Below are 24,198 nucleotides of genomic sequence, written 5' to 3' on the forward strand. Positions count from 1 at the left end.
TACCACACTATCCTGCCCTTGACAGTGGCCCAAAAGTGGATACTAAAGGAAACATTAAGAACAGGAGAAAAGTATACTGGTCCTTCCCAAACACCCCTCTCCCAATTTCCACAGATTTGCAATTAGCTTGCATTTGTAACAGCTCAAGATTTTTTTCCCATTGGTCTGGTCCCTTTTGGAAAGCTATATAGACTTTCAGCATTTATCATCGGAATCATAGAATGGTTGGGTTGGAAGGGACCTCACAGACCATCCAGTTCCAACACCCCTGCAATCGGCAGGGACACCCTCCACTACACCACGTCTCTCAAAGCCTCATCCAACCTGGCTTGAACACTTCAGGGATGGGGCAGCCAAGTTTCTCTGGGAAACCTGTTCCAGTACCTCATCACCCTCGAGGGGAAGAATTTCTTCCTTAGATCTCATCGAAATCTCCCCTCTTTCAGTTCAAAGCCATCGCCCCATGTCCTGTCACTTACACACCCTTGTCCAAAGCCCCTCTCCAGCTTCTTGTAGCTCCTTAGGCACTAGAAGGTGCTGGAAGGTCTACCCGGAGCCTTCTCTTCTCCAGGCTGAACAGCCCCAACTCTCCCAGCCCGTCTCCAGAGCAGAGGTGCTCCAGACCTCCCATCTTCTCCGTGGCTCCTCTGGTCTCGCTCCAACAGCTCCATGTCCTTCTGCTGTTGGGGACCCCAGAGCTGAAGGCAGCACTGCAGGGGGGTCTCCGAGAGCAGAGCAGAGGGGCAGAATCCCCTCCCTCGACCTGCTGCCCACGCTGCTCTGGGTGTGCAGCCCAGGACACGGGTGGCTTTCTGGGCTGCCAGCACACGGTGCCGGCTCCTGTTGAGCTTCTCATCAACCAACACCCCCAAGTCCTTCTCCTTTGGCGCTCTCCATCCATTCTCTGCCCAGCCTGTACTGTGCTTGGGATTGCCCCGACCCAGGTGGAGGACCTTGCACTTGGCCTTGTTGAACTTCATGAGGTTCTCCCAGGCTCACCTTTCCAGCCCATCCAGGTCCCTCTGGATGGCATCCCTTCCCTCCAGTGTGCCCACAACACCACACAGTTGGTGTCACCAGCAAACTTGCTGAGGGTGCACTCGATCCCACTGTCCGTGTCACCGACAAAGATGTTAAACAGCACCGGCCCCAGTACTGGCCCCTGAGGAACACCACTCGTCACTGGCCTCCACTTCGATATCGAGCCGTTGACCGCAACTCTTTGAGTGCGACCATCCAGCCAACATTTGTAATGTTCTATCAGAAGGGTTTACGAAGTTTAACTATGCTCGATTCCTTTGCTTGGTTTTAATTTGCTACCTGCCAGTTTCAGTCGATGGCCTACTAATTATTTACCAAAGTAAACAGTAATTACTCCTTGTTCACCTTTTCCATTCTGCTCATGATTTTCAAATCTTTTTCACCTCCTCTTTTCCATTTCCTCTTCAGACTGGCACAAAACAAACTGAGTCTAAATTGGCTATAGATAAATAGAGAATGGAAATCAAATCATCTAAGCAACAGAGTGAACAGCTCTGTAATTTTGCAAAAATTCTTATGTGGTTTTAATACAGAATTTTAGTATATATGAAAAGACTGCATGCTGCAATTCTCAAAAAACGCCAAACTCAACAAGAGAGCAACTATATATCCAGATCACTTTTGTTCTATATTCTTAAAACCAGCCAAGAATCTCACAATTATTTTATTATATTTTGCATTGTCAAATGTGGAAAAACTCAGTGCTGCCTTTAAATTTATTTCAAGCATTGGTCACTTCAAACTGTTGTAGGTCAAAGTAATTACAGAAAATAAATGCTTGAAAAGAAAACTGGGACACAACTTTCACTGCGACGTTTACTTTCAATGCTCACTCGAACATTATTCATTTCTGGTAACTGCCAGTACTTGCCCTAAACAGATGTCACTAACCCTGCCTTCAGGTGTCTTCATAACAAATTAGGTAAGCCTGAAGCTACAGAAAAACAAAGCCAATTAAGATAATGACAGCTCAGATAACATTACCTTTACAAAATAAATATAATCCTATTTACAGAAAAGGTGGAGATGCCTTTAAGTGGGCTCCTTGGTTAATTCTAGAGATCACTGTGAAAGACAAAAAGTCCTAATGCGTTGCTTTCAAAATAGCATGCAGATCATTGAGGTTATTCTATAATGTGAAGCAGACTTAGGAAAAAATAGCTTTTCTAATAATTTCTTACATGTCTTCTGCCCTTCATGAACAGAGAAAGAGACGGTAAGAAAACAGGTCTACATATGATTTGTCAAGCAGAATCAGCAGATTATTTCATGTTTCTTGGTACAAGTACAAAATGATACATTGGGGGAAAAAAACAGTAAATCAATACAGTGAAACAATTGTCCTCCTTCCTGGAAAGGCCACAACTTATGCGGGAGCGCTGAACCACCGGATGTGGTTTTTTGGCACTGGCACATGAGGAAGGTACTTATTATACTAGTCGTAGTGACTGTTAAAAGTCATTCAGTACTGAAGATAGTGCAAATCATTAAAAGAAGACAAAATCAGTAATTTGCAGATGGATATTATAGTAGCTCTAAAACAGCTGCTGTGTCCAAAAGGAGTTACCTGCTGGAAGTACTTGTCGCAGTTAATGTATTCCTTATCGTGGGAGTCCTGCAGCTTATTTGTTTTGATGTACTGCCAGAGAGCCTGGATGATGGCTGACCGGGTCTGTGTGTGTATCCCCAGCAAACGGGCTAACCGTGGGTCCAGCTTAAACTGTGGAGGCTGCAACAGAAAGAGGAGGAGATGGAGATGGCAATAGAGAAAAGTAGACAGATACAGAGTAGAAGTCTCAGCTTTAATTCTGGGGGGACTCTGTTCCTCAGGGGAAGCACCTCAATCGATGGCAGAGATTGCAAAAATACAAGTTGCTCAGATGTGTACCACTGTCAGTGCTCTGGGAGAATCATGTCCAAGGTTGGAAAAGAAAGAGGGATGTGGATACCAAAAAGCTAGAAGCAGAAATTTTCCAGCTGCTGTAGCATCCTGTGAAAGTTCTTTTTCCCACGCAGGCTGGCTGAGAAACAGTTTGAGGTTTTTGTAAACTAAGACTTTATCTCGCACCTGTAGCTCGTTACGCAGCCTTGTTTATGGCACACTGGGAAAGTTGTTTTGAAATGGGTGTTGTAGTGTTTAGCCAATCACTCTGGGAGGTGGATGGTCAAGCGACCAATTGCCTTGGCCAATGTTATATACATGGATTTATAATTAATTAAACGCGCTGTTGGCGTTGGCATTTTCTCCTGGACCTGAATTCTGTGTCGTTCTTCTCTCCGTCCCCGGCACGGCAGCGACATAGGGACACTCTACACGTGCTATGCACACAGACCATCTGTATCACAAGCTTTAGATAATAATCAAGAAAATTTTCCCTTTCAACGTTGATGCATAATTTGATTTTAGGGAGTGGGAGACAAAAAAGAATGGTCCTTCCTCTGAACTACTGGAGGTTAACCACAGATAGAGAGAAGGAAGTCAGGATGATGCTTCTGCTGCTGGTAATAACCGTTCATCTGCCTCACCTCAACAAAGTACCTTGGAACTCTGTTTTCAGGCATGTTCCCACCCTTCTGCTGCACACTAGAAAATTCACCCAACCACAACTAGTCAATGGAACGTATTTCTCCTGACCTCTGTGATACAACTCTTCAACTACCCTGTTCTGCATCTCTAGTAATATACATTCCGTGGATACCTTGGAATTTGGTGCCTCTTCAAGCGTGTACCCATAGTCAAGTCTAATATCTGTCACATTATTAGGCAAGGATTACTCTGTTGGGTGCTAGGTCACCCAAACTGGGCTTTATCACAAATCAAGACTTAAGGATAAGAGAACATCTGTTTTAAAGCATAAATTTATAACAATGGTGAGTACAACAAACATCATTATATTGTCTTAACAATAAAGATTCTCACTGGCTATATTGGCATTTCAGTTAGCTCATACACTCCTTAAATTAATAAAATTTTCTCTCTGTTAACATAAAATAGAGAGTCTTTATCCTGGATAGATGCTATTTGCATGAGGGGAAAAAGAATGGCACAGATTAAATTCTCAAAGTTATACAATTAAAATGTGCCTGAGACTGAACTGCCATAGAAAAGGGACATCCCACCTCCTCTCAGCACTGCATTTGTATTAATTTCCTTAAGACAGCAACACTTCTTTCAGGGATAGTTTCAGTCAGATTAATGAGCTCCACAACTGCAAGTCTCCATCATTTGTGCCAAGAGAATGGAGACTGTGACAATGCACACCCCCAACTGAAATGAAAGTGTTTTTTTTTTGAGCAGCCTAGCCTTATAACAGCTTAAACCAGTTTGAAACTGTGCCCAAGAATGTCTTTTATATCCTATCCCAAGGCAGAATAACCTAATTTTGCCCTTTTTTTGTTTTCTTTCCTGTGGCTGGGATCAGGGAACTGATTTGGAAGTAAGTTTTTAGCTTTCCAAAGGATCAGGAACAAGGTCCAGCAAAGCATCTCTCCTTGTTGGTTCCTCTACCACTTGGAGAAGGAAGTTATCATCCATGCATTCCAGGAACCTCCTGGATTGCCTGTGCCCTGCTGTGTTGTCCCTCCAACAGATATCGGGGTGGTTGAAGTCCCCCATGAGGACCGGGGCTCGTGAACTGAGGCTGCTCCTGTCTGTCTCTAGAGGGCCTCATCCACCTGGTCCTCCTGGTCAGGTGGTCTGTAGCAGACCCCCACTACTATGTCCCCTGTCCCTGCCCTCCCTTTAATCCTGACCCATAAGCTGTCGGTCGGCTCCTCCATCCCCAGGCGCAGCTCCGTGCACTCAGCTGCTCTCTGACACAGAGGGCAACCGCTCCTCTGCGTGTCACCTGCCCGTCCTTCCTAACGAGCCTGTACCCTTCCATTCTGACGCTGCAGCCGTAGGATTCATCCCACCGCGTCCCAGCGATGCCAATAAGGTCATATCCCAACAGGCGCGCACACTTCCGACTCCTCTGGCTTATTCCCCATGCTGCGCGCATTGGCGTAGAGGCATTTAGTAGGGTGACAATGGAACCCAAACTTAACAGACCAGGAAAGCTGTGTCGTCTGCTCCCAAAAAAACGCTGCCACAGCTACACAGCTAGTTCAGGTATCACCAGCAGAAGCCACTCCTTCGAATTTCTGTACAGGACCACACACATAACTCATGTGCAACTCATCTGGCTGTTCTCTAAGAAGCCTGAGGTAGAAAGGCATATTCTTTCTGCAAGTGCTTGCCATAAAAATACTAATTATCATAGTGCCAAGAAAAATATTTTGCTAGACCATAACAGAAACTTACTTGATGTGTCCTCTCTTTACATTTTAAATAATCTGTCAGTTTGGTAGCATGCTAACCTCAATGGACTATGTGACATTCTGAGTCCAGGTATATTGTTTTTTGATCTGTGACAGGATGACTTTGCCCTGGTGCACTGTCCCAACGGCTGTATTTTCCATGCCAAAAGCAGTGCACTGACCTGGTAGTCCAACATGAGGAGTAACGTGCATCGCACACTGACATCACCAGGTCTTTTCACCTGGAAGCCATCCGTCTCCTGGGTTTGGGAGTTCTGTGCCACTGCCAAAGAAAAAACAGGAATGACAGTCAGACTTTTTTTTCTGATGTCCATTGAGGTGCATCTTGCACAGTACACCATGCAAAAATAAGACAAGTACAAGCCTTCTGAAGATCTTGCAATTTAAAAACAAACAAACAAAAAAACCCCAAAAAACCCAAAAGAAAACCTCACAACAAAACCACCCACATAATTTCTTGCTCTGCCCTTACAATTCAGCTTTAGTGTGCATCTGTTCTGCCGCTAGCACGCTTTACTTGTTAGGAAAAATGCACACCACTTCTTCATCATTTCAACATTCTGTTCCAAGATGCGCACTACATCACTCCTCCATCTATGGTTTTAGACTGCATAGATTCTGGTAGTGAACCTTCTTAAAAAGAAAGGGATTTTGACAACTTTGAAAATACCTTAAATGAGGTAATGAATGTGAGGTAACTTAAGCAAGGTAGACAATGGGCACATAGCTGTTTATCTGTGCCAGTACCAGATCTGTATGCAAACCATGCATGACCTTCTTACCTCCACAAGGTGGTTGTCAGGCCCATAAAGATCTTTGTCCAGTTCAATAACCAAACTCTTAAAAAAGACGAAAACTTCCGTTTCTGTTTGCTGAGCTGTACAATCAGAAGAAACAGAAATGCTGAAGGCTGCACACATTAGCTTGTGCTCTACACTTCTTTCTCAGGCTTTTTCTCTTGAGCGTTGCATTCCCGCATAGAACACAAGTGTGATCCATCAAATTGAGTTTTCCCTCTGACAAATGCAGGGTAAGACGTGAAAATCCCAACAGTGGTGGGACAGTGCACACTGAAGGGAAGATTTCCCTGACTCTCTTGTTACTGGAAAGGACTGGCTTGTAATGTGAACATGGCACCTGTGAGAGTGGGTCCAGAGGCCACAGAATTGATGCGAGGGCTGCAGCTCCTCTGCTATGGAGACAGGCTGAGAGAGCTGGGGTGGTTCAGCCTGGAGAAGAGAAGGCTCCGGGGAGACCTTATTGCGGCCTTTCAATACTTAAAGTGGGCTTATAAGAAAGATGGGGACAAACTTTTTACTAGGGCCTGTAGCAACAGGACAAGGGGCAATGGTTTTAAACTGGAAAAGAGTAGGTTTACATTGGACGTAAGGAAGAGGTTTTTAATGATGAGGGTGGTGAGGCACTGGCACAGGTTGCCCAGAGAAGCTGTGGCTGCCCCATCCCTGGCAGTGTTCAGGCCAGGTTGGATGGGGCTTTGGGCAACCTGGTGTAGTGGAGGGTGTCCCTGCCCACAGCAGGGCGTCTGACTGGATGATCCTTGAAGGTCCCTTCCAACCCAACCCAACCCAACCATACTGGGATTCTACGGCCATTGTATACCTTTTATTTTAATAGCTTGGTTATTTTGATGAACACTAATTTCTTGGTCTGATTTATCAGATGACAGAATTTTTTTCAGATTAATCATACACTATTTCCTTTACATCTTGCCTTTCCATTTAATTATCAGTATTCACTGTTTACTAACACAGCTCATACTGTCTAAATTAAAAACTGGGACGTCTATAATCACATAATCTGACTTTCTATAGAATATAGTCCACAGGATTTCAATGAATTTGTTCTTATTTAATGCAGAAAATCTTTTAAAAATACATCCTCCTTTGATTTAAAATTTGCCAGTAATTGAGAAGCTATTTTGTTCCAATAAAGAATCTTTCTTTGTTAAAATATATGCCCTAATTTCTAAACTGAATTTGTTTAACTTCAATTTCCAGATATTGTACTTTGTCACCCCTCCATCCTCCAGCAAGATTATGATTCTGATTCATGCACAGTTATCTCCAGATAGACGTGCCTTGAAAGCCTTGCCCTCTCCATACATGCATGTTCTCCATCTGTTTATCCTATTAAATACTCAGCTTGTGAAATCTATTTAAATAGGTGACACCTTTATTAGGAAAGTCCAGCCTTTCCCAAGGAAAGATAAGTCCGTCACTGAGCTTTTGAGGACTTTGGAATGATAAAACTTTCCTTCCATCCTTGCTCTGAGCGTCCATACATGCTCTTGTCCTCCCTAGGAATATGGACTACTTGCTTCTCCTTGTTATCCTACTCTTTTCAAGATGCAATGCCTGCTGTGGGCCTGACATCACACCTCTGGTTACCTGATCCCTGCTCTGTCTTTTAAAGGAATTCTCTCAGCCCTGTTCTCTCCGCTTCCTACCAGACCTATCCTTAAGGCTGCTCCATTTCCTGCTGGCCTCCCTGCCCCTCCCCAACATTCCCATTATAACCTTATCCCTCCCTCCGCCTGGACGTGGCACCTTCCCAGCAGCAACAAGCCAACAGTGCTGTTCAGAGATGTCTCGTCCGAGTCGATGTCCCCAGTAAAGCCCACCACCCCACAGGACAATCTCTAGATCCCTGCCAGCCCAGCGAAGCACAGGTAACTCATACGTCATCCAGGAGCTTCCCCTCCACTCGCAGCTCCCATGAAGCAATGCTGCCATCAGAGTCATCAGCGTCAGATTTTGCAGGATTAAATGTGTTGGAGATGTAAAGTCTCAGTTTGCGCTTTTGCTGTTATACAAAGGGAGAAAAGAAAAGTACACATCCAATTTAAGTCCAAGACCTGAGGAAGCCACAGGAAAGGTGATAGTTACACATTTAGCAGAGAATCCGCATGTTCAGTACAGCTGCACTGGATTATACTAGAATTTAAGATTTGGTTGTGTGGAAGAAAACGCACTGAAGATCTGAATCTGAAACTGCCTTTCAAAAATTATTGCCTATCCAACATGCTAAGATCCACTGAAAGTTGAGATTGCACAGCCAAGCCCATGAGGCTACCTGTCCTGCACTTGTGGATCACACCTTTGAGAACTCACTGTAAGAAAAGCACGATATGACGCCCTTCCTATCTCGATCCTAGCGAGGCTGCTAAGACAGCTGCGAACCCATCGCTACCTGAACGTCTTTCCCAGTTGCATCAGTTCCTATTTGCAAAGGGCAGCCACAAACACAGCTAACTGCAAATCACATGCCGGGCACATCTCTGCCCATCTGCATTCCACCATCGTGCAGAGCCTGGTGATAGTCTTCATACAGACACACACCTAACCCCCCCCACACCTCTGCTCCCCAACCTTCTGTGTACCCGCCTTCCACCCTGATCAAACATGTTGCAGCTCCAACTGCTGTGAGACCTGAGTGGAGGAAGGCACTGTGCTTCACCCCTAATGCACGTGCTTCTGCCTGCGAGAGAGACAATCACGCTGCCATTTTGACAGGCTAAGGCTTCCCAGTCACTGTACTGCCTTATGGCTACGTTACTTCTCAGTGCCCTTCTCTCCCGTGCACCATGTGGAAAACCTGGCCATTAACTCTGGTGCATGGATTCCGGAAAAGATATTACCAAAAATTTCTCTGGGACTCTAATTTCAAATATCTCTTCATAACATAATGACAAAAAAGCTACAGTTGTCAAGTTAATGCAGTCACAACAACCTTCGTACAACACGAGAAAAGAGGAGTCTTGTAAACACACACACGTCCAGGAGAGAAGGACGTTACACACATCAGGTCAGGAAACCAAACATCTAACATGGCACAGAGGAACGGGAGGGAGAGAAGTACAGCTGAAGAGGAACAAGAAAATGACTACATTTTGCCAGATCCAGAGAAGACAGTGACATGGTTTGATGGAAATGGAGTGTCAATAGCACACACTGAGGATTTTCAACAGTGCCAAGAGTCCAGAAAGTGACAGGTTGACACAGATAAGAACAGGCAGATAGGTAGAAAAATATTCCTGGAAATCCATACTCTTTCTTCATCCTTTCCTACAGGATTTCTGTTGCTAAAGTGTTCTTTCACTATACAATTTTTTTTTTAATGTCCTAGAATCTTTACTTGGTGTGGAGGTCTCGTGAAGGACTTCACATTTCTAAATTCACAACTCTTCAAACTAACTTGCATATTTTACACACTGTTCCTAAATTTTATCCCCACCTGGATTATTTGCAAAACTGTATCTATACACAAAAGCAGCTTTTTTCTTAATAGTTCTTCCTGGATATTCTACTGATATTTCAGGTTTATATCTCTGATTTCATTTAATCTTCTTTTGATTTCTAAAGACATTATCTCCATTGTTCCCTTTACCCTGGAAATTCCTCTCCTCGTATCTCCCCATATCCAGATAGGAACTGTGCGTGCTTCCTCCAGAGCCTGACATTTCATCACTAAGATCATCCTCTGCAAGAACGTCTTTATTCAGATCTGATTTCAGATGTCTTCCTCTCTCCCAGCTCTCAGGCTCTGGCTTCCTTGCACAGCCCACCTGAAAACAAGTTAGTAACAAGGCTAAGTGCACTGTGAAACACAAAATACTTCTCCTTGATACTTGCCACAGTTTCCCTTTGCCATTTCTCTTTCAAGGCAGGCACAAGCCAGATGCAGCTTACACTGCAGAACTGCTCTCCCGCTGGGTTCCCTGTGCTTTCCCCGCTCTGCCCAGGTCAGGCTGCGTATCGTTTGTTCGTTCTTCCACATCTCTCTCTTCAACTTAAGTGTTTTCTTCTATGCAATGAACTCTCTGTCTCAAATGTAATCCTCTTCTCGCTGTAACCCCCACCATATATCAGCCTACTGCCACACTGTCGTCAAAAAGGAATTTAGAATGATTTATGAATAAAAATCCTAAGAAATGGCTATCTCTAAAGTTATGTTTTGTCTTACTTTCTACAAATCTTGATTTTAGATCCAAAACCATTTAGCCTTTGACTCCAACATGTTACAGACACTACCGACAACCTCTAAGTACTGTGGAACGCTGAGCCTTTAGCAAAAACATTCCATCCAACAAGCAAAATGTGTAACCTGCACCCTGGGAGTTGTCTTTGATTTTGGCCCAAGGGTACTGCGAATTTGCAACAGTATTAAGGCAGTGATTATGGCCCAAGGCAGATCCTTGCTTCTGACTCGTAACAAATATCCAGGAAATCAGTTGAAGAGGGCAACTGCACAGCTGCAAGAGGACCCCAACACCAAATGGGCTTTAAATCTAATAAAAATCTTTATTAGAACACAAAGCAGAATAAGGGAACATAAGGAAGGAAAACTCACATTTGCCAGGTAAAATGGAATTCAAAAAATTTAAAAAAAGGTTCTGTAAACCAAATTTCTCTGCTCACATGTCCGTGAAAAATGTTTCATTTCTTCAGGCTTGCTCTTATCCCAGGAACTCTGAAACTTCCTGGGTTGCAGAAAACTCTGTAGAGTCACTTCTGGGGAGACACGGAGAATCCTCTCTTTTTATTCCTAACGATCCAGCTGTGTTTGCACTCTTGCTTTCTCTCAGCACACGCCAAATGTCTGCTGCTTCTGCCAGCCGTTTACTCAAGGAGGCGGCCGCTCACCCCCGCCGCGCCGCCTGCCCTCCCCTGCTCCGGGGGCACAGCCTCCTGCCCCCTCCGAGGGCTCCGCAGGGCCAAGTGCCCCGCAGGAGGTGACCAGCCCCGGCCCCCTGCCTGCAGCTGAGCCCTTCGGAAGGAGCCCGCACAGCCGACTGCCAACAGGCGTCGGGCACTGACAGCTGCCACGGCCGGTAACGCCGGGCCGACGCGCGGTGCTGCCCGTCTGCCGAAGGCATTCAGTCCGAGAGCTGCGACAAAGGCACCTGGCCATGAACAGTCAAACACGTCCTCCCCTGTACGGCACTGCGCTGACCCAGCAACGTTCAGCCCTCCACAACCACCTTTCTGAAGCTGCTGTCAACATGTCCACCTCCTCTTTTTTCCTTTAGGAGATGCTGCTCCATTTTTCCCTTCTCCTGCCCTTCCCAGAATTCCCACTATCACCTCTTCCTTACATATGTCTAGTGTTGCCTGCACCACTGACTCTTCGTAAGAGCTACCAGGGAACCGCTCTGCTCAAGACATTTTGGGAGGCTGACTATCTTACCTTCCAGTTCCCAGAACTAGACAATGGCACTTGAACCTGTCCTACATACAGTTATCACCAACTGTGGTAATACATACTCTGAGCAGTGGCATTTCAAGAAAACACATTTAGAAATCTCTAGCAAAGCATCAGGACCATAGCTCTACAAATGAACGGGGTTTTTTGGACCAGCAGGCTCCTTCTCCTCTACCATGACTTTTCTCCTGTCATCTGGGAGGCACTACCATCCCACCTGATGTCACCAGATCCTGGCAGAGATCCAAGAGCACAGTCTGAGTCCCTCAAAGAGCGATCTACCCAGCGAGTAACAACTTCAGCACTCACAGCCATACTGCTGTCATAAGGATGTCCAGTCTTGGAAGGTGTCAGCTCAGAGATGATACAGATAGTCAAAATCGAGCTCAAGGAAGAACACCAAAATGGTGCTGGCTGGCATTTTATAGCCACTATACAGACCAGAAAGTCTCCATGGCTGAAGACACCCCCCCAAAATCACTGCACTCAGTCCACTTATCAGTACTCCTGGGTTCCACAGTAATGTCAAGTTCATATCCAGGAGGATCTAAGTGTAATCTTCCATTCCAGTTGAGCAACCTCCACCTCATCCAGGCAGGAAATGATACAACCAATGTGCAACTTGGTTATCTGCAGCTTAAACACAGCAGTGCGATATACTTGGGCAAGATGCCCCTGCCCTTCAAATTCTGCAAATTTCTTAGCAACGCACATTATAGTATAGATCTAAAATCTCTTCTCCTCTCTCTATGGTGGGTTCTCAGAGAACAGAACAGAACCAACCAAAACCTGTGGCCTTGTTTTTACTGGTAGGATTCTCCATAGCTTGAAGAAGAAACTAAACAGCTCTGGGGCAAGAAGAAAGCATCACATTTCATCTCTTCAGACACATGCAAACTTTACCATCACAGGGACAAAGCTCAACAGGGGAACTTCACAGAGACTTCATCGACGTTTTGAGTCAAATAGTCTTGTCCAAAAATCAGTAAATGCTTAATCTGCTTATTCTCCAAGTCTAGGATGCACATCTCTAACATGCACCTTTGACTTATCTTCAGCAAAATGAACTTGAAATAGCAGTCATATTAAAAAGCAAAGCCTTCCCCAAAAAGCACTGTACTTCACTTAGAGTTTCTCCTTGAGAAAAAGAAAAGGAAAAAGAAGCATATGTGATGGAAGATCAGTCCTGTCAGCGATGAACAACTGCAAAGGTCTCAGCTACAACAGCAGCACAAACGGCAGGAGAGCTCATGTGGAATGAGATCTAAACAGGAGGCTGACGGGAATGCTGGAGCAGCAGAACAACAGCTTTTTTTCTCTCTAAATTCGTAAATGTCACACAAATCAATACAGCTTTACGTTGAAGCAAATGGGTAAAATGCTGGAAATCCATCAAATCCTTCAGAAAACTAATTCTAGTTTACAGTGCCACTTTTTTTTTTTTTCCAGTTTCCATTAGCAGTAAATCCCTAAAAAGTCAAATTAGAAACTAAGCATTTGAAGATACCATGATCTATATGATGTTCCATGATAAATCTTTACCGACTGCTGAAGTTAGTCTCCTTCAGTGAACTCTCAGGCAGGACAACACCTTCGGGACACTTCCAGGGAAGTTGTGCTTGGGATTTCAAACAAATGAACTGGAGTTATCAGCAGGTAGTCTATTGCTGACTGAATCAAGGAAATCTGGCTGCTGATCCTGTGAACGGTGTTGTGTCAAGAGCTCTCTGGGCACATCTTAAGGATGGATTTCTATGAACTTCAACACAGCATAAAAACCTTATGCACAAAGCACAGGAAGGATTAAAAATCTATGTTTCTGTCTTTGCATATAGAGTAACTGTTTCACGGTCTCACAAAAACTTTTCAGGAGAAAAAAAAACCCAGGAAGATAAAGTAGCAGGGAGACTACAAATGAGGAGACAAAAAGAACAATGACCACTAATAACAAGTGTTCAAGTCTGACCATTGTAAAAGAATCAAACGAAACAGAGAGTGTCCGTATCAGAACTGGAACATAGAGGTATTGCTCACTCAGAGTAGCAGCAAACAGATATGTCAAAATTTGTAGAAGAAACAAAATGAAGTTATGTAACTCATGACAAAAAAAAGATGGACAAGAACTTAACTTAAAAATGGCCAACCCAAAGTAGGAAAATCAGTTACTTGGTAAAATATGCAAATATCATGAATACTAAAATGAAACCCAATGTTTACCAAGTTAAAAATGCACCAACACATGAAAAATACCTGTAGAGGGTTCTATAAAAATGTCAAGGAAAAATCCCACAAAAGTCAAACAAATGTTATAGAGGAGTAAAATAGAGAACAGGACGCACAACAGTCTGTAAAATCAGCCACAGCAGCTTATTCGGCAGCCGTATACTGTACTCTCTCAGGAAGAGAATCAGGAGGCTGATGGGTGGGAAGAATAGCTAGGAGCATTGGAAAATTATTTCTCTACAGTGACTGGGAGGACTGCATTTTTTACCTAAGAAAAGAGAACATAAAAGAACATGAAAGACATATTTAAAACATGGGCTGATCTCTTTTAAAGAAGGAAGATGAGGTGTTTGTGTTTTCCTTCTCTCACAATGCAAAAAGCAGAACACATAAAATTATGCCACAAAACCATGAATTCCAACCTGACCAATGGAAGCATGTCACATATGCTATGCACAGAAGAATGAGCTATACTTAACCCGCAGAACTCATTGTCACAGAATATAGATTTAAAAAGGGGAACAAGGAGGACCCGGGCAACTACAGGCTGGTCAGCCTCACCTCTGTGCCTGGCAAGGTCATGGAGCAGATTCTCCTGGGAACCATGCTAAGGCACATGGAGAGCAAGGAGGTGGTGGGTGACAGCCAACATGGCTTCACCAAAGGCAGATCGTGCCTGACCAACTTGGTGGCCTTTTACGATGGGGTGACAGCATCGCTGGACAAGGGTCGACCAACGGATGTCATCTACCTGGACTTGTGCAAAGCTTTTGACACTGTCCCGCACGACATTCTTCTCTCTAAACTAGAGAGGCATGGGTTTGATGGATGGACCACTCGGTGGATAAGGAATTGGCTCAATGGCCGCACTCAGAGAGTAGTGGTCAACGGCTCGATGTCCGAGTGGAGACCGGTCACGAGTGGCGTCCCTCAGGGGTCCGTGTTGGGCCCGGCCCTCTTCAACATCTTTGTCGGTGACGTGGACAGTGGCATGGAGTGCACCCTCAGCAAGTTCGCCGATGACATCAAGCTGTGTGGTGCTGTCGACACGCTGGAAGGGAGGGATGCCATCCAGAGGGACCTCAACAGGCTGGAGAGGTGGGCCCGTACCAACCTCATGAAGTTCAACCAGGCCAAGTGCAAGGTCCTACATCTGGGTCGTGGCAATCCCAGGCACAAATACAGACTGGGCGGAGAATGGATTGAGAGCAGCCCTGAGGAGAAGGACTTGGGAGTACTGGTGGACGAGAAGCTCAATATGAGCCGGCAATGTGCTCTTGCGGCCCAGAAGGCCACCGCGTCCTGGGCTGCATCAAGAGAAGCGTGGCCAGCAGGTCGAGGGAGGTGATTCTCCCCCTCTACTCTGCCCTCGTGAGACCTCACTTGGAGTACTGCGTCCAGTTCTGGAGTCCCCAACATAAGAAGGACATGGACCAGTTGGAGAGGGTCCAGAGGAGGGCCACGAAGATGATAAGAGGGCTGGAGCACCTTTCCTATGAGGACAGGCTGAAAGAGTTGGGGCTGTTCAGCCTGGAGAAGAGGAGGCTCCGGGGTGACCTTATAGCGGTCTTCCAGTACCTCAAGGGGGCCTACAGGAAAGATGGGGAGAGGCTGTTCAGGAGGGCCAGTTGTGATAGGACAAGGGGTAATGGTTTTAAAATAGAGGGAGGTAGATTCAGGTTGGATATTAGGAAAAAATTTTTTACCATGAGAGTTGTAGAACACTGGAACAGGTTGCCCAGAGAGGTGGTGGATGCTCCATCCCTGGAGACGTTCAAGGCCAGGTTGGACGAGGCCCTGAGCAACCTGATCTAGTTGGAGATATCCCTGTTCCTTGCAGGGGGGTTGGACTAGATGACCTTTGAAGGTCCCTTCCAGCCCTAACGATTCTATGATTCTATGATTCTATGAAAACTTGCAGGTTTTTAAGCCAGAAGAGACTTTATTGCCCAGTTCATTCTCCTGTTCAACGCAGGCTCTAACCACTCATCAAACAGGGCAGCTCTTTTTTAAAGGACATCCGGTGTTGACTTAAAGACTTGACGTAATGAAAAATGTTTTACAGCTCTAATATCTTGCTCTAGTGGTCATAAATATGCACGTTAATCAGTCTCAACTGGTCTATTTTTGAAATACGAGCTGTTGGACCAAAGCCAAAAGCTCTTTAAAAAACAAACCAAATCAAAGTCCAGGGAAGAGGCTGGAGTGGCTATATATGTACAGAACCAGGAATATCCAGCCACATCAATGTATGATAATTTTAAAATACATCAGACCTTTCAGTGTCTCAATATAAACTGATCTTTCATTATCAGAATTTAGGTGGAACTGTTACTCACATTTGGAAGGGCTTCTGACACTTTCTTATGAAGGATTTAGTGCCGGCACACAGTATCCAGAGAGGTTGTGGAGTCTCCCACTCTGGAGATGGTCAAAAGCCAGCTGGACATGGTTCTGGGTAACTGGCTCTAGGTGGCCCTGCTTGAGGAGGTGAGGGGGGTTGGACAAAATGACCTCCAGAGGTCCCTTCCAACCTCAACCAACCTATGATCCTGTTACTGGTCACTATATGTAAGGACACTGATCCACAGCAGCCTCACAATTCCTGTTGCCTCTGCATGGGGGAGAGGGAGGGTGATTATCCAGGATGTAACCATGTTCTCACCAAATGGCTCGTTTGTGACGGTTAAGAACGCACACATTACTTTGCCTGTTTGTGTCGAGGCGGAGGAACTTGTTGCCCAGTGGCTTGACTCAGTCCCAACTAGTTAAAAGCAGTGTAGTGTGATACGGCTGCAGGCAGAGCCTGGGACAGCGAGTAGCTACCCGGGCGACAAGGGGACCAGTAATGCAGTAACACGCGTTGGTGCGGTCCTCTCAGTAACAACGTGTGTAAGAACCCCCAGATCCGTTGAGAGAAGAAAACCTGAGAACTCCTAGGGCCAAGTTCAGAGGTGTCCGAAAGGAGCTGGACTCACCTGAAGCCCACTGATTCTGAGGTGACCCTCAAAGACCGAGTGACTGCCCATCCATGTGTATGTTGAGGCTAAGGGTGGTCAGACAACCACAAGCCATGACCCAGCTCTCCCAGTGTATAAATGCATACTAATTGGAGGATGTATCTGTTGCTTGACAGATCTCCTCACACTAGGGAAACTGTAAGTTATTTAGCTTTTTTTATTTTGTAAATTTTATGATTGACGATTAAAGATGAGAAAATTCCTAATCAAATTCCCTCAATAAATTGTTTGTTTAAATTGAAGTTGCCGTAAATTCTGGTTTGTCTTCAACAAATTCCTACTTTAAATGGCTTGTGCAGACATTTCCCCTGAAGAGCTCTAAAATACGTTATCAAGATCGCTGTAGTGCTTGATGGAGTACACCAGTGGGCCCTAGGGTCACTGAGCTGGCAGCAACAGCAAGTCCAGGTCACAGGTCTGCATCATGTCATACCTTCCAGAACCCATGAAGATACAATTTCAAAAATGAAATCTTTGTTTCCGCTTCCTGATTTGGAGAAATTTTGCTTCTCTGACAATTACGACCTCTTCTGATTTCAAGCCTAACATTTATTCAGTCACCTTATCCCCATTTTCTCTTGTGCCGACATTGTCCTTCAGCCTAACCGTTGATACTTTGCTTCCCCTCTACCAAAAAGGCAGCGATTCCGAGTCCCTCCCAATTTGTTTTTGTGTTCCCATATAAAAGCCGAGTGACATTCACAAGGTGAATCTTCCTTTCTCTAGGTTGTTCCAGAAGCTCTTTTTTTTTGCATGATCATTCTCATTTGAACTGTTTGTTTTGAGCATCCATGACATTGCATTCCAGCTTTAACAATCAGATGACATGTCACTAGGGTCTTCTGCAGCACCACTAGAACTTTTCTGTTGCACAGGGAATTCTAATTACTGACCTATCCTAAGGTTTTTTTCCTCTCAGTCACATCACATTAAGTATAATATTGTTATTATCAAAATAATAACCCTCACCTTTAATTACGTTTCAAATCAATTGGCAACTATTTTATAGCAGAAATTTCTCCAATTAATCGCAGCCAGCACCCAGACCGACATGACAATCACAGAAAAGGGCGTACACCGCCCATGCGGCACAGCCCTCAAAGTGCAGAGGGGAATCTACAACAGCTAAAAAGTGATAGAGCTGCCACTGCTCTCTGCTTCCTTAAATTTTCTTCAGCATTCCCCACCTCCTTCTCCAAAACATCCCATGAAGAATGAATAAAATGCTTTGCTCAAATTGGGGTAAATGATACCTACTGCATTTGTTGATCGAAGCGAGTGGAGGTTTGACTCAAGGAGCTCAATGACAGTAGGGTTCAGAGCACGACACAAAAACCTCCACAAATTACTCATTCTTCTGCCTCAAATAATATCCCAAACCCAATGTCCCACACCAGTTCACTGTGGAAGAGTGACAGTCCCTGGATAACAGTCTCTGGTTTGGATAAGACCAAATCAATGTCTGTGATGCCAGGGCTTGGAGTGAGGACCCTTGCTTGTGTGATGGGTCACTCCATGTCCTTCGTTCAGCCAGATGACCCCTGCTTAAAGCCTTAGGATGAAAATCATCTCAGTCTTAAAATTACGTTTATGTCCACAACTCACTAGTTATCTCAGGCTTAGACAATGGAGAGAAACAGGCACTTTTTAGGGCATGATTTATCTATATCCTTTTAAGTACCTACTTCTGCACAAGAACTGTGCCCTGAACTCCACTGTCTACGCTGACTAAATCTCTCAACTATAAAGGGTGCCCAGAGTGACTAGCTTACACATAAATAAATACAGTGTAGATGTCTACGCTTACCCAAATAAATCCCACTCCCAAAGTCCGTCATGGCCCTAGCTGTCCAGATGCTCAGTAATGCATTCCTCTTCAATGACACCTACTCATCTGAAGTTGGGTCGTACAGTTTCTGCTTCCTTCAGGCCATGGAGCTTGCTATATCTGCACCTCTAGCCACACTGCAGTCAAACAGCCCTGTCTGCCTGACTCCTTCCTAAAAAGCCTTTTCTGGAATTCTGAGCAGTAAGCGTGTGGGTCTTCCATAAAGGCAGTGCAAGGACTCTTGCTATGAGTGGCATGCAGCAAACCCTGCTCTGTGGATGAGGAATCCTGAGACTCTCGTGACAGATGCAGTTCAAGAACACGGGACTGACAGAAGATGAGGAGAGAACACACTAGTACCCAATAGGCAGAAAAAAGATAAGGCAGGATCTGGACTGAAAAAGCTGGCAGCTGAGAGGGGCTGCTGACAGTGGTACAGTCATGGCAGATGGTGAAGGCCGTTTTCCTCCCTTCAACCAACCTCACAACCCCAAGGTCTCCTTGCTTTCTGAGCAATCCCACAGATGTCATCCGTTTCAACAGTGCAGCTGTTCACAGAAGGTCCAAGCAGGATCAACAGGCCCAGCGTATTTTATGCACTGTCCTCATTTCTCCAGAATAATTAGTCTTCAGACAGAAAAAAACAGCCTGAGCAACACGAGACCATAACTCTGTGATTCCCAAAGACTGCTTCCAGCTACAACTCAGTCCCCGTGACCAAGATGATAACTGCAATTACAACTGATCATTCTGAGCAATCCTGCCTATTCCCTACATTTTAGCAGATACCTCAGACAAATTTAAATTTTTCCCAAGATTACAATCCCAGTTTGGGAACCACTGTTTCAAGGCAAATATTTCAAAATTACAAGAGCTTTGATAAGAGACCAAAATGCAGAGATAACTTTTATTGCTGTTACAAATGCTCCAACTACAATAAAATGAAAATACTTAACATCAGAACAACCCAAATTTATCTAGGCTTAGCTCTATTTTGACAAGTCTTGAATTTCACAGCTGCTACACGCAAGTCGACATGAATCTGAAAACATCTGTTTAACCATTCTTTAGATGTTAACTAGCTGAGTAACTGGTATTTAAAACGTGTTGCTGAGCCCTAGATGGAAAGAGAATTTTCTGTCTACAGTTTCTGTGCAGTGTTGTGTCTCCCCTACTCTTCCCCATTACAGGCCTTGAACATCTCCACTGTACACCTCAGAGCTGAAACCTCATGTACTGGCCAATGCCCTAGTTAAACAGTTTGTCACAAAATAATCATCCTCCTGCAGATTTATGAATGTCAGTCTGAGTCTTCAATGACTTTTAAACGTGGCCAAGTTCCTCGCTGGTTTAAAATAATGGTGTTCTACCCACATTAAGAAGACAAGACAAATTATTCCTTCTGAGAGTCCCATCTACTATATACAACACTTTTTGACTACAAACCATCCACACTTTGGTTTCCTATCTATAAAACAGATATGTTAATGGAACTCAATTTCTTCCATTTTTCTTTGTTTCACGTGTATCAATTGAAAAACCATCAGAGGCAAAAGCCTTTTGCATCGTATCAGGTACTTGTACACTGACAAACAGAATGGCATCTTGATCTCAGCTGGGCTGGTACCCACCACTGTGGTACAGACAGGAACGACAGCTTTACCTCCCAGCAGACATGCAGCTACAGAACTCCCCATACTACAGGATGTACTATATGAGTATGAGCATTCAGTACAGTCACAAGAACTTAAGGAAGACATGAAAAGAAATTCTTCGCAATGAGAGAGGCCAAACATCGGAACAGATTGCCTGAAGAGGCTGTGAAACCTCCATCCTTAAGAGATTTTCAAAACTCAACAAGGCCATGACAACCCTGTTTTGAGCAGGAGGTTGAACTAGATGACTTCCACAGTTTCCTCCTACCTAAACTTTTCCATGATTCAGCTGAGTAGACTCAGAAAACTTACAAAAAGACCATTTCAGTAGGATATTATGAATGACGAAGTGCTGGACTTGATCTAACAGAAATTGCAGAAAATATCATCCATTCTTTTCTTACATGAATCATCCTTTTACAGACTGTGGAAACATACACATTTCTGCAGCATCTTTAACAATTTTTCTGTAAGTAATTCTTCCCGTCACATATTCCATTATTCCACAAGTTTAGCTTCTGACTGAATTCTAATAGGAAATTTAATCTCTTCAGTACACCCCTCTAATCTCATTTTCTTCTTTTTAATTATTCTAGTAACAAGTTCCAAAATCAGTGTTTATTTATCCAGAAACTATTATTGCTCTTAATAAAGGTTTTCAGAAGCTAAGGCTGGTAATAGTCATAGAATTTTCTCCACCACTTTCACATGCATGCTGCTTTCCAGCTGCTTATTAGGAGCTTTGTCCACCCTGTTTCAAAGTATCTCTCTTAACAGGACTTTTACTGGAAAGATCATTCACCATTTAATACAAGGATTATTTTTTTCCCCTGACTCTATCTACAAATTTTTCATAACATACCTTCATCGGTCTCTTCAGCGCTTCCTGAATATCCACACGCTTCCGCATAATGGTCTGGTCTAGTTTGCGTTCAAAGGCCAACAGATCCATGTAGGCCTGGGACTCAGGAACCAGCTCCCGGATCTGAGAAGGAAGCAAGGAATATCCAAGCACTGGAATCTGTTATGTTCCAGAGCAGTAATACTGACACCTTCCCAGCCCTTGGACAGACGTGCTCAGAAGGAGCTGCAGCTCCCAACCAGCGGCAGGTCTCGGTGGCACGGTACAAGCACAGGACTGAAAAGCCGGAGCACACAACTAAAGCCGAAGAACTCGGGAAGACCACAGTTGGAGCCACGAGGCTAGAATCATGGCTGCTTTTTCCCAAGTGAGGCTTAGCTACAAGCAGTCTGGGAGCCACTGCTCTCAGCAATACAAAGTACGGCAAATTTGTCCTGTTTAAACTAAAAAAGTGCTGGGTCTCTCTAGGCTAAAAATCACGGGGCGTTGTTCACCTGATTGCTTTCTAAACAAGTGTTACCCATTGTAAGTAAAAACTGCCATGTAGGAAGTCAACCTTTGTCAACACATCTTCTTGGCTGGGGTGAACCTGACCTTCACTTCAAAGTCTTGACATGACCAGCTATGAGGTGTCAACTTATGATCTTGCCAACTTTTTTTGGTATTTTAAGACCTTAGCTAAATACATTAGTTCTATCAACTAATTTTTTTTTTTATTTTCCCTTTTCCAGAGATGTTATCAGGGGAGATGCTATGGAGTAGGTTAGAAGGAAGACCGAACGATCTGAGCTTAGAAATGGGCAAGTACACCTGAAAAAGTCATTTCTTAATTGGGAATAACTCATGCAGGCAAACCATAAAAGAAAGGAATTGTAAGGAATTGTAAGAAATCTACTGGACTGCCTTGTCTATCTCTACAATATTCACTCTAGCTTTCATCTATATAACTTAAATATTTAGCTGTTAGAATACTTCTGTTCTATAGGAATTAAAAGCTGGTTGGCATTCCTGGTTTGCTTCAGAATCAGAAGTCTACAGTTTTAATCTGGTGTAAGACACAAACACCTACGTGAGAGACACCAGGCACACCTGTTCACTATATTCCGTAAGGACATAAGAACTATCACATGAGGTCATCCCAACAGTCCATCTATCCTAGCATTGTGCCTCTGACAGCATTTGAAAGTTGTTGCCCTTTAGTACCCACAACAGCCTGAGGCACGGCTTTCCAGAGCCTCAACAGGCAGCATGCGAAGTAGTACCTCCTTCTGAACCAGTCATCCGTCAGCTTCACTTGATGTCATCGTCTTGCATAGCTGGAGCAGCAGTGGGCAGACATTCCCTATGCACCTTCTCCATACTGCTCATATATTTGCATTTTTTGTCATCCTTTTCTTAATATAAAACAACAAGGACATGGAGCTGCTGGAGCAGGTCCAGAGGAGGCCACGAAGATGATGGGAGGGCTGGAGCCCCTCTGCTCTGGAGACAGGCTGGGAGAGTTGGGGCTGTTCAGCCTGGAGAAAAGAAGGCTCCGGGGAGACCTTTCAGCACCTTCCAGTACCTAAAGGGGCTACAGGAAAGCTGGAGAGGGGCTTTGGACAAGGGTGTGGAGTGACAGGACACGGGGCGATGGCTTTGAACTGGAAGAGGGGAGATTTCGATGAGATCTGAGGAAGAAATTCTTCCCTCTGAGGGTGGTGAGGCAGTGGAACAGGTCTCCCAGAGAAACTGTGGCTGCCCCATCCCTGGAAGTGTTCAAGGCCAGGTTGGATGGGGCTTTGGGTAACCTGGTGTAGTGGAGGGTGTCCCTGCCGATGGCAGGGGGGTTGGAACTGGATGATCTTTCAGGTCCCTTCCAACCCAAACCATTCTATGATTCTATGATTTTTCTTTTCCAGCCTGAAAAGGAACAACTCCTCCCTTCTGTATTTAGACTGATCAAGACTTACTGACCTTATTAAAGTCTCTTCCAACCTTATTTGTTTGTTTGTGTTGTTTTGAGATGCTGGAACACCTGCTCTATTTACAGCAGGACTGACACTTTGGAGAAGCAGAAACCATGGAGCCAAAAACTCCATGAATACTGCTTGTATTCTTTCACAAAGTCTTAGTATCAGCAGAATAATAAAAGAACATGAACGTTCTTACGAGCCAAGCATGAAGAACAAGCATTGCCCTGGAAACATCGAGGAGTTGCCAGACAGCCTGCAGAACACAGACAGCTGGCAATACTTTCTCCCCACACTGAATGCAAATCTTTGGACCCAACAAAACACCCCGATGCTTTTATCCTGTCCCACACAGAGAAAAGATTGCTCAGTTCCTTCCACACAGAGGAAAGTAATCATGCTGTACTGCAGTCAATTAAAAATTCTGGACCTAGAACACAGTTTCAGTCTTTCAACTCAAGTTCCAGCACAGCCAGTTCATGATCTCCTGGGCACATGATGAAGCAGGGAGCTGGCCTACACACCCTCCAGACACAGCAGATACTACAGCTGTGTTACAACCTTTCCAGCTGGTTCGCAGGGTACTGGACCCAGGATCTAACGAAATTTCTAGTAAGTTTGTAGAAACAGCAGTAATCCTCAATAAATATTTCTACTTCATACTTTCACATCTCTTACCACATGAAAATGAAAAGGTATTTCCTATTCCATTCCAATAACCAAACTGGATGTTAAACATTTTAAGGCTTTGAGATGAGGCTTCGAGCACCTAGGAAGGTGCCCCTGCCCATGGCAGGAGGGCTGGAACTGGATGATCTTTAAGGTCCCTTTCAACCCAAACCATTCTATGATTCTATGATCGTTCTATGTCAAGAAAGCACAAAAACTTTAAAGTCAGCCAAAGATAACACTCCATATAAACCCTTGAACTGCAAATGGCTGCAGGCTGGGAGATTACCTGGGGAGAAGAACGGTACTTGCCTGCACTTCTCTAGGAATGCGTTATGGTCACAGCGAAGACAGGGTAGTGGGCTAGATGAAAGGTCCACTCAGGCCAGCTCTGGCTGCTCTTACA

General features: G+C 44.6%; 1 protein-coding gene across 1 annotated transcript in view; it reads right to left on the reverse strand.

Moving 5' to 3' along the window:
• Positions 1-2,608: 2,608 nt before the first annotated feature.
• SMARCD3 (SWI/SNF related BAF chromatin remodeling complex subunit D3) overlaps positions 2,609-24,198 on the reverse strand; it is a gene marked incomplete at its 3' end in the record, with an annotated part of 54,128 nt that continues 32,538 nt past the window's right edge. Inside the window, 7 exon segments of the mRNA XM_086630903.1 lie at positions 2,609-2,770; positions 5,523-5,608; positions 5,611-5,623; positions 6,144-6,211; positions 6,214-6,238; positions 8,062-8,184; positions 21,172-21,294. Of these exon segments, the coding sequence (XP_086487029.1) occupies positions 2,609-2,770; positions 5,523-5,608; positions 5,611-5,623; positions 6,144-6,211; positions 6,214-6,238; positions 8,062-8,184; positions 21,172-21,294 (600 nt within the window).

This window comes from Tauraco erythrolophus, unplaced genomic scaffold (genome assembly GCF_009769465.1).
Source record: "Tauraco erythrolophus isolate bTauEry1 unplaced genomic scaffold, bTauEry1.pri scaffold_58_arrow_ctg1, whole genome shotgun sequence".
Lineage (NCBI taxonomy): Eukaryota > Metazoa > Chordata > Aves > Musophagiformes > Musophagidae > Tauraco > Tauraco erythrolophus.